This window comes from Pteropus alecto, unplaced genomic scaffold (assembly GCF_000325575.1).
Source record: "Pteropus alecto unplaced genomic scaffold, ASM32557v1 scaffold101, whole genome shotgun sequence".
Classification (NCBI taxonomy): Eukaryota; Metazoa; Chordata; class Mammalia; order Chiroptera; family Pteropodidae; genus Pteropus; species Pteropus alecto.
Window position 1 is genome coordinate 2775473 of NW_006432945.1, and position 17322 is coordinate 2792794.

A 17322-nucleotide genomic window follows, 5' to 3' on the forward strand; every position below is an offset into this window, starting at 1 on the left:
ACTTTTCAGCATTGAGGCCTTGAAATAGCCAGTATATCATTGAAACTGTGCTTATCTAAATAATTCTATTGACTTGATTACATATGGAGGATGAATGAAAATGGACTATTCAAACACCTTTTGTGTAGCTAGCAGGAAGAGCTTAAGAAAATTTTAGGGATACCTCAACATACTTAAAGTGCTGTTATTATGTATAGCTGGCCAAACTATAGCAAAACTGTCCTTTATACAGCAATCAGAAATGGGAATGTAAAGGCTTTAGACCAACTCTAAATATGAGATGGGGTCTTAAATAGCTAAGTGTGTTCAAATAATGACTGCAGTATAAAATCAAGAAAATATTTAATATTGTACACTATAATTATGCTCTGTTGGCTACCCACAGATTGATCATTTTTTGTATATAAAAATAGTTATAGTTAGGTCATCGAATTTAATAAGTATATGCCATGTGGCCATAGAGATAAGTCATACTAAGTAAAATTTTAAAGAGTAAACTTCTGATCCTGTACATACAAGTAAAAATTTTTTTTATAATACTTCATGGAAAATGACTTCAGCTATTCTCTTTACCCCTGGAATATAAATTTTTAAATTCTGCCTTTTTTTTTTTTTTTTTTTTTTAAAGTAGACCTGGGCAAATGAAGTAAATGAGAGTGATTGATTACATAACATTGTTTCATTACAGTGGATGAATACATTGCAATTGCAAAGGAGAAACATGGCTACAATGTGGAACAGGTATGTGGAGAAACATTTTAATATTAAGGCTTACCTCAACGTTCACCAAATCCAGAGAACTTCTTGTGATAGTTTCTGTCCTAAGAAAGTGCATAAAGTTTAACCAACTTTTAGATACCACAAAAGTCCTAGCAAAGTGTGACTTTTCAGCATTAAGGACTTTGCTTTTATAAACATTATTCGTCTCAAGGGCTTAAATGTTTTTCTCTTAAGACCTCTATTTCTTATTCTACTTTGAGTTTTAAAAGTATCTGAAAGCCGTTAGGATTGCTCTGGCAAATAACCAAACAGGGAACATTTTTTTGAATACAGGTAAATTCTCTTTGACTTTTTAATCTAAAAGACCTGAAAGTTAAAGTTTTTATTTAAAGAAATATTTAAGACTTTTAAATTATGAATGAAATAATTCACAAAGAGCTTTTTAAAAATTAGTTACCTTTAAAAGGAGATGTATATGACATATGGTTATTATCCTTAGTAATGAGGAATTGGAGAACATGGAAAAGTGAAAATGAAATAGAGATTCTTTAAGTCTCATTTCAACTAAGTATTAGATTAACCTTTATCAGAATTAATAGTAAAATTAGTGAATTACCTGTAACCTGGATTTTTAAGAACTAACTTTATAGTCAGTAACACGGGTAAATAATAAAAAATCATTTCTGTGAAAATGAGGTGTTTATCTAAATGTAGTTATCTTTTCTTGTGGATTTTGAAGCCTTTGATTTTGTTTTTAACTCTTGACTTTCTGTTTAATATTCATTTAAGAAATTTAATTTTTTAAGATGTGACTGCACATATGTTCATCTTTGTGTTCATTTGATAACGAAAAAAGTATAGAAATTAACTTTCAAGCTCACTCTTTAAAAAGTTGCTAAGTCTCTTAAAAAATAAAGCTTTATCCCCTAAATGATACTCAGTACATTCTAGTAAAGATAAAAGCCTGCTACTAACCCACAATAAAAGAGAAAATTGTGGAATTGTTGGAAATTGTCCATTTCAGCTTTTCTATGATTTGCTAGTAAAGTCATTGACGTTATTAATATGCCTCATAATAATCTTTGTGAACATTATGATAATAAAGAACTTAAAAAATATAGGGGATAAAAGATGCTTACATTTGCAGTTGAGGTACTCTTACTTCTTAGAGATGTTTAGCCCATGATACACTGCTAAAGGTTAAAACTAATGTTTCTCTACTAAGTCTTAACTGAGCACTTCCAGTTTTGTGTTATAATCGATAATTTCATTGAAATACTGATTTACTGGATATTTTCCTTTTAGCATATTTTTCTGTACACATTCACAAATGAATAAATGTGGGTAAAAGTCTTGCTGTGAGCCTACAAATCTGCTTTAGTAATTATAGTCACTCTCCTCAGCTCACTGTGTTTCCTAAATTCTGCAGCAAATATGATATGTAAGAACATTCATTGTTCTGAGGCCCTATTTAAAAGAAATAAATAAATGAGGTCTGCTACCTGGGCACTCCTGATAAAACGCCCCGAACTGTGAGTGTATTTTCAGCTGAAGTCATAGGCTTAATATTTTAACCTAATTTGTGTTTAACTCTCTTAAGTGTGTTGGAACATAAGTCCATTAAAAACCAAAGGGGAATGATTTCTCTTCAAAGGCACTTGGCATGTTGTTCTGGCATAAACATAACATTGAGAAGTCCCTTGCTGATCTCCCTAATTTTACTCCCTTTCCGGATGAGTGGACAGTGGAAGATAAAGTCCTATTTGAACAAGCCTTTAGTTTTCATGGGAAGAGCTTTCACAGGATTCAGCAAATGGTATGGTAATCTTGGTCTTACTGTGATTCATACCTGAATGATATATTATGCTTCCTAATTATTAAATAGGATAAAAGTTTTCCAATCTAATTTTAATTTTTAAATATTTTGAAATAGGTATATTTGCATACCATCCTATTTTCTTTAATGCACAACAGTTATGTGCTAATTTATTGTAACAAATTTTTATTATGACTTAAATATATTTGTAATTGTGTTATTAAGTGAGTTGTTCCAGGGAAATATCATAATTTCAATTTTATTTTTAAATGTTTCATTTTTTAACAAAGGATTTTTATTTTTTAATTTATATTCCTTTAGATATGAAAATCAAAATTTTATTAAAAATTCTGTAATTCAGTATTGTTCAGGTGCTGTCGCTTTTTTTTAAGAAGAAGAACTGCTCTTTATTTCTAGTTTTTAAATTTTTAGTATTGTGTCAAAATAATGTAAGCCTGAGAAGTTGCTGCATTAAACTCTCTTAACCCGAATGGATAAAATAGATAATGTTTGCAAATATATCTAAGTGTCTTCCATACTTGAAGAGAACATTTTTGATTGAGCGCATGTATCTTTGTTTGCCTGTATGACAAATCAGTGCATGATCGTTAGTCACTTGAGTACCTAAAGACTTTATTTGGTAGCTGAAGTCTGTTTGCATTGTTATTTTAAAACCTGATTTAAAACAAAATGATTTTAAAAATTCATTGTTAAGAATTTAACAGCTTTTCTTGAAAACATGCTAAGTGAAAGAAGCCAGACATGAAAAGTTATATATTGTATGATTCCATTTACACTGAATGTTCAGAATAGACAAATCCATAGAGACAAATCCATAGGGACTAGGTTAAGGAGAGAATAGTGAATGACTGCTAATGGACGTAGGGTTTCTTTTTGAAGTTATGAAAATGCCTGGAATTAAGTAGTGTGACGGTTATACAATATAGTGAATATTCTAAAAACCACTGCCTTGTATACATTAAGCTGGAGAATTTTATGGTATGTGTATTATATATCAGTAAAAATCTTCAAATTTACATAGGAAAAAAAGAATTAGGTAACTTTAAGGAAAGTAAATATCGAATACTGGTATTGACTGTGCTGGGAACTTCGGGTGCTATTTTCACTATGTGACATCTTTCCCCTCTCCCCTCCTAACAAATAGGAATATTCAGAAATGTCAGTGATATAGGTTTGAGTAGGGTACTGTGACTATGATAGCACTTTTTAGCTCTATAATTCATAAGGGTACCCATGAAAATGTTTTTCATGTATGCCTTTGCTAAGTATCAAAGGATAATATCAGAAATATTATTCATTTTGTTAATTGGAGTTTATGAACCAAATTTGCTGATATTAACATGATTTTTTTCCCCAAGCTTCCAGATAAGACAATTGCTAGCCTTGTAAAATATTACTATTCCTGGAAAAAAACTCGATCTAGGACAAGCTTGATGGATCGCCAGGCTCGTAAACTAGCCAATAGACATAACCAGGGTGACAGGTAGGTTGGATGCCTTTATATAGTTACATTGTTAGGGCCATTGTATTGGAGTGCTTACATTTCCAAAGGCAGAAAAACAACACTCTGTAAGTACTTCTTGTCCTTACATTCTTGTGTTTGCTCTGACAGGAAGAGCTAAATGATCAGAAATCTTAATAGTAAGAACTCTCTTCAACTATCTGTTAATCATAGCCAGCACACATTGCAACTGAGTTATATTTGAGCTGTGTTTGATCACAAATGCTACCTTTTAGTATTATATATTCAATACATGTATTTAGAATATGTTAAATATATTCTCTAGAAGATGCTCTTTCCACAATTAACTGAGTAACTGAAGTCCACATTATTGTAGCTGTATCTTTATGGTAGTATGAAAACATTTTGCTTCCTGGTTTTTGTCTGTCTTTATTCTCCAACCAAAGAACCGAAATAATATTATATCAAATTAATGTACAATCCTCTTTCCCAAATGATACTTCTTTTTAAATATCTTTCCAATTGGGTTTTTTTTTTTTTTTTTTAGCTAGAAATGTTTGCTAAAATAATTCTATATGCCTTAAATTTTTCTAAACAGTGCAGAAATCTAAATTATAAAAGCTTATCTTGCCAAGGACAACCCTTGTTCTGTTAGGGAATATTTAGTAAAGTTACTAGCAAGGTGTATTATAGTTTAATATGAGCATGAAAATAGAATAAAAAGAAAGGAATTAAGTTTACTAATCTCTGTCTCTTGTCAGTGATGATGATGTGGAAGAAACACACCCGATGGATGGAAACGATAGTGATTATGACCCCAAAAAAGAAGCCAAGAAGGAGGTAATGATGATCATTAGTGTGCTTGTAATTGTTTTACAAATCCACTCAAAAAATGAATAGTACCTCATATTAGGAAAAATGTTTTTACATAATGATTTGGGAGGTAGTAAATTTCAATATTAATTAAGGGTTTTTTGAAAAACAGTAATATCTTGAACTCCAGTTAGTCAGTAGTTTAAGTAATTTTTGGGTTATCTCATTCAGAAGTATTAAAAGCTCTGCCACAAACCCTATTCTTTAATCCATAGAAAGGAAATAAAACCACCCTCAGGTGATACAGTATTCATTGTAAAATTAAGCTTCCATGTTTTGTTACCTATTTATCTTGAAAACATTTTTTGTTTGTTTGTTTCATGTTATAGCAAATTAGAAACGAGTAGCAGGTTTACTGACAGCAGTGAAAATTGGAAGCTGTCCCAAAGGAAGAGGTGGAAGAATCCCCAACTGGAAAAGTACTCATATTCCTCAATGTGATGATGATAATGATGACTTAAAATCATTATGAAAAGGCTAAATTGTTATACATGCTTATTTATTAAGGCAAGGAATTACTTATAAAAAATAGACCAGATATTGATGAGTAAAGGCTTAAGAGGTATAGACAGCTGTGGTATAATGAAAATAACAGTGAAATTGGAAACAAAATGTGACCTCATCCAATTTAATGTCTCCCATTCCTCTCAAGGAACTCAGTGCCATGGCCCATTCTGGCCTTTCTCATTATCTTAAGCTCTTTTATCAATGAAATTTTAAAAATCTTATTCTTACCTCAACTTAATATTTTATTGTTATTTTACCAATTGCTAAATGGTCTCAAATTCTTTGATTCTTTCATTTTTTTTCAAGTTTGCCTAGACCCAGTTATCAACTACTTAAATTGCTTTTTCTAATATCTTTAACCACCACCACCCCGCCATTTCCCTTATTCTTCTGCTAAACCCTCCCTAACCCTATAAAACCGCAATGCTGGAATCAGTTGCCGTTCTTGGTCTGAGAGGCACAGCAGGAGAAAATGGCACAATTGTGTAAATTCTTGCTACTTACAAAATGTAGTTTCCTATCTTAGAGTAGTCCTTAGTGCCTCTTAGTTTTTAACTTCCAAACCTCAGTTTTTTTCCATTAGTAAAATAAAAATGATAACGATTTTTTTTGAGAATCAAAGAGGTAATGTGTATGAAAGCACTTAGTACCCAGTGCAGAGTAAATCTTGAACAAAAGTTGCTGTTATTCAATTATCTGAGCAACTATTTTGAACATTCATCCCTTTCTACACATCGCATACCACCTCTCACTCCCCCTAAAAATGTGGCAGATAATTTTACCTTCTACTTCAGAGAAAAAATTTCAAGCAGGAACTCCTTTAAATACCAGTCTTTCCCCTGACCTCTGCTGCCATACTACTGTTTGTATCTGAGTGTGTTTACACTTAGAATATTATATTAAAATTATTGTATTTTGCCTACTAAGTGTGAACTCTTTGAAGTCAGGGGCCAGGTTACATTGTACATCTTGTATTCCTTACACATGTACACTCAAAAGTGCAAATCTGTAGAAAATTTTTGTAAGTTTATTTGAACCAAACTGATTGCATATGCCAGGAAGCAAGATTTCACATGGTCCTGAGAATAACAGTTTTGCAGCTTTTTTTAATGTATTTGAAGTTAAAGAGAAAACTGAAGGAAGGTTACACAGAGGCGAGAGAAGGCAAAGTGGGGATTGAATTATAGGAAAGGTAATGAGATTCTGTGCTTTTTTTTTTAAGGGTGGTTACTCCTTTGAGGGGTATTCTGATATCTTAGAAGTATGTTAACCTAGATGCACAAAAACAACGGACAAGGCTGACTTAAAAACCTCCCTAAAGAAGTTATAAGCCTGAGGCATGACCTGCCTATTTTGGAATTTACGATCAGATCACCCAGTGACGTTAAGTTTCTGTAGAACCCCTATTTTTCGTTCACACGCAGTACTCACTGTTCACTTCCTTGCTGTACTTGGTATGATGAGACTTCTAAAATGTTACAAGTCTGGTAATATGAAATGATACTCAGTAATGTCTATTGAATGAACAATCTGTGCCTGAATGCCTCTCTCACATTAAGAAAAGTTCCTTCCCTTCATCTGTGTAATTTCACTGATTGTTTGAACCTGTCCATTCCTTCACATCACCTCTAAGACTTCTCTCATCATTTCATCCCTTCTCTGTGCCATATTTTCATTGCAGCCCAACGTTATGTATACAAGTCTTCCATTTAAAAGCATAACTATCAACCAGTTTAGAAAAAACTATACTCCTTAGAATTATTTTACTCTTCAGTTTGCTTCAGTCTTCTAGTCCTTCATTTCCCTGAAACTGCTGACAGGTCAACAGTGATCTCCTACCTGCCACATCCAAGGATTGATTATTCATTGTATTCTACTTGTGCTTTCTATATCATTTCAAGTTACTGACTCCTTCCTGCTTCCTGAAAATCTCTTGGATTTGTGTAACACCATTCTCTGATTCCTGTGTACCTTTTTAACTGTCGTGTCTCAATTTTAGTCCCTCTTTCTTAATTACTCTTTTATCATTACATTTTAAATTCTCTCTCAAATAACTGTACATTTTTTTGATTTTCTCTTTGTTCTTCTGTGTGACTACCTTATTTTTAGGTTCTCTTCTCTGAGTTATTGACACTTACTATCTTAATCTCCATGCCTCCAGACTCTCCACATCACACATCTTCCAGTCGGTTCTTCACCCTGTTGCTAAAGCAATCTTTTTAAAACCGATTCTGCTGCTCTTAACCCTGACATGGGTTTGTCCATAAAATAAAACACAAAGTCTCTAGCTAGGATTTGTCTGCCCCACCCTGCATGTTTTTACTTACTAATTGTGTTTTAGTTGTCTTTTAATTCCCTGGATTTTGCCCTGGGTTATGTTGGTTCCTTTTTTCTGGAGTTTCCTTTCTTCCCAAATCTACCTAGAAAATTTCTCACAATTCTGTAAGATATAGTTTCTCTCTATGAAATCTGTGCTTTATCTTGAATTAACCATGTCCTTATTTTTCTGTAAATCTGTTGCAGTACTCACTGAGCTGAGTGGTACTTGTTTACTTATAATCTCCCCTCGCCCACCTGCCTATTCCTGGGTGGTAAGCTCTTTAAGAGCAATTCTATCAACCGGGCCTGGTACACAGTAAGCTTTCATTCATATTTATTATAATTATAAAGCCTTAGTTACTGTACAAATATGAGAGATTAAGGGTTGAGTTTAGTTACCTAGAAAATATATGTATGTGGAATATTCTCTTTCCAATTATGCGAGATGATCTATACAAATTTGGTCTTTTGTTTGCCTCTGATCTCATCCTATTAGCAAATGACGTGAGGGAAATATAAGTTAAAAAGTGTTAAAAGGCCATTGCAGGGTTGTGGTCCAGGACTGGCACTGCATGTCAGTAGCTTGCTTCATTTCTCTGCTCTTTCACAAATGGTAGGAACATCAGACAAGGAGTGATACTGTATTACTGCTAATGTATGTTTCCTTAACCGCACCTCCCTCCCTTCTCTCCAGAGGGAACCTCCATCCTGAAAAGGAAGCCCTATCCTGAAACTTATCAATTATTCACTTCCCTTTTTTAATAAGTTTTATCACATATGCCTGTATCTTTGAGCAACTCTCATTTACTTTTGTCCATTTCAGGCTTTATTTAAATGATTTATTTAAATCATATGTATACTTCAGCTACCTGCATTTTGTTGTTTTTATCCAGTATGTTTCTGCAATTCATTTTATTGCTATTACAGTGTTCCATTGTATGTATATGTCACAACTTATTCATTCTCTTACCAATGAACATCATTTTCAGTTTTGTATTATGATGAACAGTACTGATAAGAAATATCCTGGATACAAATGTATAAGAATTCCCATGGGACAGAGGTTCTTAGCTATGTTTAGCATTGCTCCTGTAAGGGGCATTTAGAAATTATGGAGGGTTTTTTGTTGTTACAACGATTGTAGGGTACCACTGGCATATAGTGGGAAAGGGATGCCAGCTCTCCTAAAATGCACGGCACAGATTGTTCCACCAAGAGTAATAGTACCCCGCAATCGTTTAGAGTGGAATTATTCTGTTTTATAGTACAGTGGTCTCCCATTATGCATGGGGGATATGTTCCAAGACCTCCAGTGGATGCCTGAAACCACGGATAGTGCCGAACCCTGCATGTAGTATGTCTTCTCTTATACATACATACCTTTGTCCTTAATGACCTTCTTTAGCTCCACTGGAAATGTAGCAGCAGCTTTTTCGTTGGCAGATGCAGCATCTCCAGTAATTCCTATATTTTTTGGTCTAAACCAATTCCTGAATCTGTGTAACCATCCCTTACTTGGCAGTAAATGACTTGGTGTCTCTCCTTTCAGGGGACTCTGCTGATGTCTTCCTATAGGCTCAGTGTTTTCTGGTGCAACACGTGACCATTAACCAGAACTCGTTTTTTGTTCATGTCTTCCATCGACAGATTTGATGCCTTTTCCATCTTAACTAAGCACTTATCACCCACAGTGGCCATAACTTTAACAGTTTGAGGTATAACAGCAAATCTAGCATGAATTTCTTTTAATTTTTTCACAATTTCATGGATAGATTTGTTCTTACAGTAGATCTTAGCAATCTCAGCATACAGTTTCTTTTCTTTCCTTATTAATTGTAGAACTTTCACCTTTTCACTTAAAGGAGACACTTTATGGCTTCTCTTTGGCATATCTGAATTGGCAGCATCACTGCCATTACTCTTTGGGGCCGTTATTAAGTACAGTAAGGATTACTTGAACACAGGCACTGCAGTGCTGCAATAGCCACTGATACCTGAGAAGGCTAAGTGACGAACAGGCAGGTACTGTATACGGTGTGGACACGCTGGACAAAGGATGATTCGTGTCCCTGGTGCGACCGAGCAGGGCAGTGCGAAATTTCATCACTCCACGCAGAATGGCAAGCAATTTAAGATTTAGGAATTTTCGTTTCTGCAACTTTCCATTTAATATTTTTGGACCACAGTTGACTGTGGGTAGCAACCTGGGGAAAGTGAAATTGCAGACAAGGTGGGGACTACTGTATAACCGTGTTCAGCTTTACTAGGTAATGGCACATTGTTTTCCACGTTCACTGTGCTTTCGTTGGGCTATTAGAGTACTCATTACCCACTTCCCTGCCAATACTAGATATGATTAGTCTTTTAAAATGTTACAAATCTGGTAATATGAAATGGTATCTCATGTTCTCAGTTTCATTCATTAGGTTACTAATGAAGCCGAATATTTTTTCATCTGTTTACATTCCATTTTTTCTTTAATGTTATCTGTATGTGTGTTTTTACCTACTTTTTGATTAGGTTGTTTTTGTCTTAAAGACAGAACATATAAAAATGTTTTTATTATTAAATTCCTTATATATTCTTGATATTAATCTTTTGGTTAAATATGTTAAAAGATCTTTTAACAGTTTCTGGTTTATCTTTTAATTTTCTACAATTTCCAAATTTCAATTTTTTTATGTTTTAAGTTTTAAAGTCGCTTTTTACATGTAAGTTCTTGATCTCTCAGTGGTTAAATTTTGTTCATGTTGCAAGGTAGAGATCCATTTTATTTGTTTCTGATATGGAAGTGAGTGCATCTCTTTCAGCTGATCTGCATTGTCAGCTTTATCATATATGAGATTTCTATATATGCATAGCTCTCTGTTCTGCTGCTTTTGCCAAATATCACTTGTCAGTCCCATGGTGTCTTAATTACTGTCGCTTTGATGGCTGCAAGTATAAGTCCCAGAACTTGGTGGTGGTTCTTAAAGAGTAAGTACCTGGCTCTTCTTGAATCTTTGCTCTTCAAGCTTGTCAAATTCCTAGGAAAGCCTTACTGGATCTTTCATTGAATCTGCGTATAAACTGAGAAGTGGTGAAACCTTCGTGTAATTTATTTGTAGGTTATTTTGTATTTCTTATGTAGAGATTTATATTATCTGAAAATAATAGCAGTTTTATTTCCTTTCAACACTTGCATACCTTTTATTTTCTCCCTTAACAGATTAGAATCACAGTTGTAATGTTGAAGATAAGTTATGATAGCAGATATTTTTATCTTATTCCTGATTTTAGAGAGTTTGATTTTTTATGTTTTAACATTAAGTAGGATGTTATTGAAGGTTTTTGACTTGCTCATGTGACTGGTAGTTGATATACTAGCTGTCAACCAGCATTCCTCTCTAGCTAGGTGGTCTGTGAGTAATCTGACTTCTTACCATGGCCTGGTTCCTCCGAAAGAATCATCCCCAAAGCACTAAATGGAATCTACCCAGCCATTTCTGGCCTAGCCACAGAAATTACTCAGCTTCTGTTGCATTCTGTTGGTTACAAGTGAGTTACTAAAGTTTGATACTGAAGTATCAAAGGGAGGGGATATAGAACTCTCACTTCTCAATGGCTGGAATGTTGAGGAATTTGATGATATGTTTTAAAATCTCTAAGCCTAGAATATGGAATTTTCATAAATGTTTTATCATACGTGCTCGAGAAGACTATATACTCAATTATTGGTTACAAGGTTTTGTATGTGTTTAGTAATTGCAGCTTTTGAATTCCATGATTGAAATCTATATTCTTTTACTGCTTGCTTGTTTGCTAGAGTTGTTTTTATTGTTGTTTACTGTTTATGTGATCAATCATTGAGAACTGATGCTTTTTATATTTTGAAGCTATTGTTATCAGGGGTATAGATGTCTAGTATTGTTTTATTTTGCGGTTGAATTGAGCCTTTTGTCAATATGCAGTGATCTTTTATCTCTTGTAATGTCTTCTGCTTTAAACATTATTTTGTCTGGTATAACTCTACCATTTTTCTTTTGTTAAGTATTTGCCTGTTATATCTTTATTACTTATGTTCAACATTTCTATATTCTCACATTTTAAGTATGTCCTATAAGGAGGATATGGGTGGGACTTTATATTTTATCTGGAGGTTTAGTTCCTCTATTGAGCATGAGCACTGATATATTTGTATTTTTGTTCTTTTTTATTTTTACCTTCCATTTCAATTGCTTTTTCTAGTTTTCTTTCTTCTCCTTCATCGCCTTTTTTTAGCATTAAGAATCCATTGCTTCTTCCTTTTTTTTTTTGCTCTCTTTAGTTTGAGATTTTTCTATATTTCTATTCTTATGTGTGCTCTAGAAATTTTGTCCTGCATATTTAACTTCAAAATCTAATATTGGTGTTTAATTATTAGATTAATAATAATAAAAAAAGCCCTTAGAATGGTTTCAAGGCCCTTAGAATGCTTTGACTTCTACTACCATCATGATTTATATGCTATTTTTGTCCAGTTTTAGTTATATTTGGGTTTAAATTTCTCAAATTAAATGTATAGTCAGTGTTTATTTAAATTTATACCCACATGCTTAAAATTTTTTTGCTTGCTATTCTTTCTTTAATCTTAGACCTTTCTTCAAAAACAATTTCCCTTTTTCTTGAAGTGTATCCTTCACAAGTGAATTTACTGAGGATCTGTCATTTATAAACCCAGTTTTATAATGTTCAAATGTCTGTTTCTTCCTTGCTCTTGAAACCTTAGTTTTGCTGGTATTTGACTCTTATGTTGACAGTTAGTTGAAGATCTCCTACTACTTCTGATTTATATTACTGCTGTAGAGAGGTCTGCTGGCAGGCTAATTATCACTCCTTTGGAGGTAATTTGTCTTTTCTCTCTGTTGACTTTCATGATCTCTTCTTTGTATTTAGTGTTCCATAGTTTTACCATGATGTATTTGAGTATGGATTTCTTTTTTATACTTGTTTTGGATTTATTGTATTATCCGAATCTTATGTCTTAAGTTCTATAAAATTCTCATTTGTTGTCTCTTTGAATATTGCTTCTCCCTCATTCTATTTTTTCCTTTTGGATTCCCATTAGAAATATAATGGAATTTCACATGTCTCTTAATCACTCATATTTTCCATCTTTTTTTCTTTCCATAGTTCCATATGGCACTGTGGGCATTTTTCTCATATGTACATTCCAAGTCAATAATTTTCTTTTGAACTCTGTCTAATCTGCTAAGTAACCCATCCATTGAGTTTTTAATTTTGTTTCTAATATTTCTTATATCTAGATGTTCTGTCTGGTTCCTTTGCATATCTGCTTGTTCAGTTTTGATAGACTCTTATTCCTTATAAGAATATTTTGTATTTTCAGTTTTTTCTTTTATTTCTTTGTACACATGTAACAAACACATTTATAGTATTATCTTTATTTAGCAATGCTAACATCTGTAAGCTTTGCAGGTATACTCTATTGTTTGCTTTTCTTTCTCACTCGTAGAACTTGCTTAGCAGTTTGTGGTTGTGAGCTCATTTTCCATGAAATGAACTTGGGAAAATTTTTGAGACCTGGGTTTAAAGTGCATTCTTCTAGAAGCAGTTTGCATTTGCTTCTGCTAAGTGTCTGAAAGCCTTACCAACCTGAGACACTTTAAATTTTTGATTTGAGAGTTTTATTTAAAGCCAGAGAGGTAATAGAAATTTAGTCCCCAAACTTGACTGGATGTAGGCCTCTGGTTAGGGAGACTCGATTTGGTTTCTTTTCCATTCAGCCAAGGATAAGATAGGCATGACTCCCTTTAATCATCTTCTCCCTCTGCAGGGCAGGGGCATTTTTTCCTATTTGCACAATGACAAAATCCCCCTCCAGAATTCTGGCTTTATCTCCTGTGCCCTATACCTGCTGTCCATTGAAGCCTGGTCTTCAGGCAAATGCCAACTCTTACATCCTCACTTATCCCCCTGGATTCCTGCTTTCTGGTCATTTCTGCTCTCTGAGGAATGTCCTCACTTCCCTGCCAGCTCAGAAATGAATTTTAAAGGATTTTTTCAAAAAATACTTGATCTAGCAATTTTAGGAGCACTGTACTGGGAGGAGTTTCCCTGAACACCAAATCTGCCATGTGTGGCTTTGAGTTGGATTTTAAGCAACTGGTGGATTATGTGCTTTATTACAGTTGTTTTATGACTTACTCAGTTCCTTTTCTAAAGATTCGGATTATTAAATCTATTCAGCGGAATAGCCTTCAGCCTACTTGGACACAATTTCTTTTGGATTCCTGTCTCAGAAACATGGAAAAACATTGTATTTTTATATCACACTTTAAGAATATTATTAGAATTTTCTTAATGTCTTCCATAATGCAAATTCACATTTTGTTTTATTCACAGATTAATGCTTGGAATTTAGAAATGTCATGATTGAGATAATTTTGTGTCCTTTTTAACCGTTAGAGGCGTACTTCTCTTTCAACAACTCTGAAGTGAGAATGAAATGTTACCTTTTTGTATCAGCTATCTAATCTGCCACTTGTCGTTATTCGTAATTTGCCCCTTTTTTACTTTCTTAAAAAACTTTGTACTTAATGACATAGCTCTCCCCCCCCCCCTTTTATTGCTTAGGGAAAATACATTCCATTTGAAGCAAACTGGAGTAAAGTCCAACTTATTTTTTCTTTTGTTCATAGCCCTCTGGGTGTAGAAAGGAAACATTTTATTGAGTGGATTAATCAAGGATATGTTATGTTGTATGCTTATTTTCCCCAGTTGATGAGTGCTCTGTGTGTGTGTGTGGACTCGTAAATAATGTAATTGGTTAGAAGTATTTTTTAGGTGTACTTCGTACAGAAGATGCTTCTTCTAGTAACAGACTGTTTTCAACTTATACGTGTGTAAAAACCAAATGACCTATTATTCTGTCTTTATTCTTCTAGGGTAATACTGAACAGCCTGTCCAAACTAGCAAGATTGGACTTGGAAGGAGGGAGTATCAGAGTTTACAACACCGCCATCATTCTCAGCGTTCTAAGTGCCGTCCACCTAAGGGCATGTATCTAACCCAGGAAGATGTGGTAGCTGTTTCCTGTAGTCCCAATGCAGCCAACACCATCCTGAGGCAACTGGACATGGAGCTGATCTCTTTAAAACGTCAGGTATTATATAAAAATCATATTTTTAATGATTCTGTCCATTTTGCTTATCTACTTTTACCTCAGTAAACTCAGTTTTTGCAGATTTTTCTCAGCCACCCATTTACATAAGCTTCATTCTTTAAAATTTACTTTATTTTCAAATTGTGAGATGCCTCTGTCTGTTTTAGATTTGAATCCCACCATTACTACCTGTTAGCTCTGTAATCTTGGGAAATAATTGAATCTGTCTATACTTCAATTATATATCTGTGAAATTGAGGATAATAATCATTACTTTTCCTACAGGTTGTTGGGAATGATTTGAAAATGACACATGTAGATTGTTTAGCAGTGTTTGGCACATTTTGAAGACTCAGAGAATAATGGCTACTCTCTTCATCATCATCATTCTCACCAGTAGTAGTAGCAATGGTATTGTAAAGGAATCATCGTCATAGTCAGGGAGTGGGTCAGAGTCAGGATCTGGAGTCTGTGAACCTAGGTTCTCACCCTGGTTATACCATCTACTTCCTATGTCACCTTAGGGGACCTGCTTAACTTCTCTCAACTTCAGTTTCCTCATCTTGAAATGTGGATGATAATACAGTGGTTTGGAGGAATTAAACAAGATAATATGTGATAACTGCTTAAATCAGTGCCTAGCACGTAGTGTTAGTTAATGGTTGTTTTTCAGTCTCTGGCCTTTCTCAGTCTTCTTTTCTCTTTTTATTTGTTACTGTTGTTGTTTACACTACTCCTTAGATCTAGATGCTCTTTTAGGTCTATAATCTTGATCTATGTCAGCCAGCTGTGATTTGCTCCCAAGCTCTATAGCTGTATATACCTACCCAGACATTTCGTCTAACCCTCAAAAGACTTTTTTCTCTGTTCTCTGTCTGTTGAAACATAGAATCATCTTCAATTCAGCCCTTGCCATTATCACTCCCCCAACACACAAACCCAGGTGGGGACCAAGTTATGTGAGTTTTATCTCTGAAATTTCCTTTAAATCAAACCCTTCATTTTTAATCCCATCACTACTACCCTTGTTCAGGCCCTTCTTAGCTCTTGTCCGATGACGTCTGTTGTTGATTCTCCTCCTATCCACTTTTCTTCAGCACCCTGTTGCACATTGTTGTCAGTGTTATCTTTTAAAAATATGTACTGCTGTGATGAAGATCACATACCTTAAAGCTCTTTATTAACTTCTATTTGCCTTTAGCAGGTTATAGCAGAGGTAGACAGGATTTCGTAAGAAGGTCATGTTAAGAAATATGAAGTTCGTCATGAGTTAGGAAACCACTGAAGGATTTTAAAGAGAGGTATAACATGGCCATATTTACATTTTCTGGCTATATCTCTCTGCCTTTTTATTTTTTCTTTTTTTAGTAGTTGCTCTAGGGGTTACAGTATGCATCCTTAGCTTACAATACCGTCCTTGCTTAGGTATTATAATATGCAACCTTAGAGTTAATATTTGAACACTTCACATAAAATGTAAGAACCTTGTAACAGTATAGTGTGGAACCAGGATAGTTTCTCTGTATCCCAAACAGTCAGATTTCTCTATCCCTTAACCCTAGTTACTCACCCAAACTGCTCTTATATTTGTCTTTTCATCTCCAGCAAACTTTCTGAATAAATACCACGTTAACTTCTTCTGCTCTCTTACCACCCTTCCCCATCCAGTTTCTGTCCCACACCCCATTCCTGTTCTACCACTGAAAAAGCTGTTTTAAGACCATTTATGAGAAAGTTGTCAGGTCTAATGCCTTCTTGGTTCTAATCTCTCATGACTACTCAGTAATATTTGACACTGACAACCATTTCTTACTGCTTGGAATTTCTTTCCTTTGACTTTTATGACACTGGACCCTGAAGTGTACATACTATATTTGATTGACTACTTAGCCTTTCGTTGAACCATGAATGTATGCAGGATTCCCATCTTCCAAACCACAGCCCTCCTTCTCTTCAGAGAACTTCTAAAACGCTTTGCCTATAATATTTTTAAAGTGCTCAAAAATTTTTTTAATGAATAAAAGTACTCAGTCACTTCTATTCATACTTTATCCTCAACATTACAGTTTACTTCACTTATAGACTGTTTTTATTGATTTTTATAAAGGAACTTTTTTAAAGTTTTGAGCCCCTTGGTTATTTATTCGATGTATAACATAGTAAAGGTTTGCATTATTGGGTTTACAAATTCCACTATTTTTATCCAGACACAACTCATCTAATTGTTGTCCAAACTGAATTCTTCTATATCCACTCGTTATCTGTTTCTCTTTTTGCATTTTCTGTCTCAGTGAACAGCACCACATATACTTGCTCAAGACAGTGAGCAAAGAGTTACCCTTGATTCCCCCTTCTCCCTAACTAGCTGTAATCAAGTGTTTACAGAGACATCTCAGTATTGTTTCAGAGTTACTTTTTTAACCCATGTCTGTGTACCACCAGCACCATGCCTTCATTCC

General features: G+C 34.2%; 1 protein-coding gene across 5 annotated transcripts in view; it reads left to right on the forward strand.

The window, feature by feature from the left end:
• RCOR3 (REST corepressor 3) overlaps positions 1–17322 on the forward strand; it is a 50380-nt gene that overhangs the window by 10100 nt on the left and 22958 nt on the right. For 3 of the 5 annotated variants that reach the window (XM_006907697.2, XM_006907699.3, XM_025043898.1), the window contains 5 exons: positions 689–741; positions 2375–2536; positions 3916–4040; positions 4781–4859; positions 14645–14863. In XM_006907697.2, the coding sequence (XP_006907759.1) occupies positions 689–741; positions 2375–2536; positions 3916–4040; positions 4781–4859; positions 14645–14863 (638 nt within the window). Of the gene's footprint in view, positions 1–628; positions 742–2374; positions 2537–3915; positions 4041–4780; positions 4860–14644; positions 14864–17322 lie in introns of all 5 variants that reach the window. The other 2 variants (XM_025043899.1, XM_025043900.1) reach the window with 1 other exon arrangement.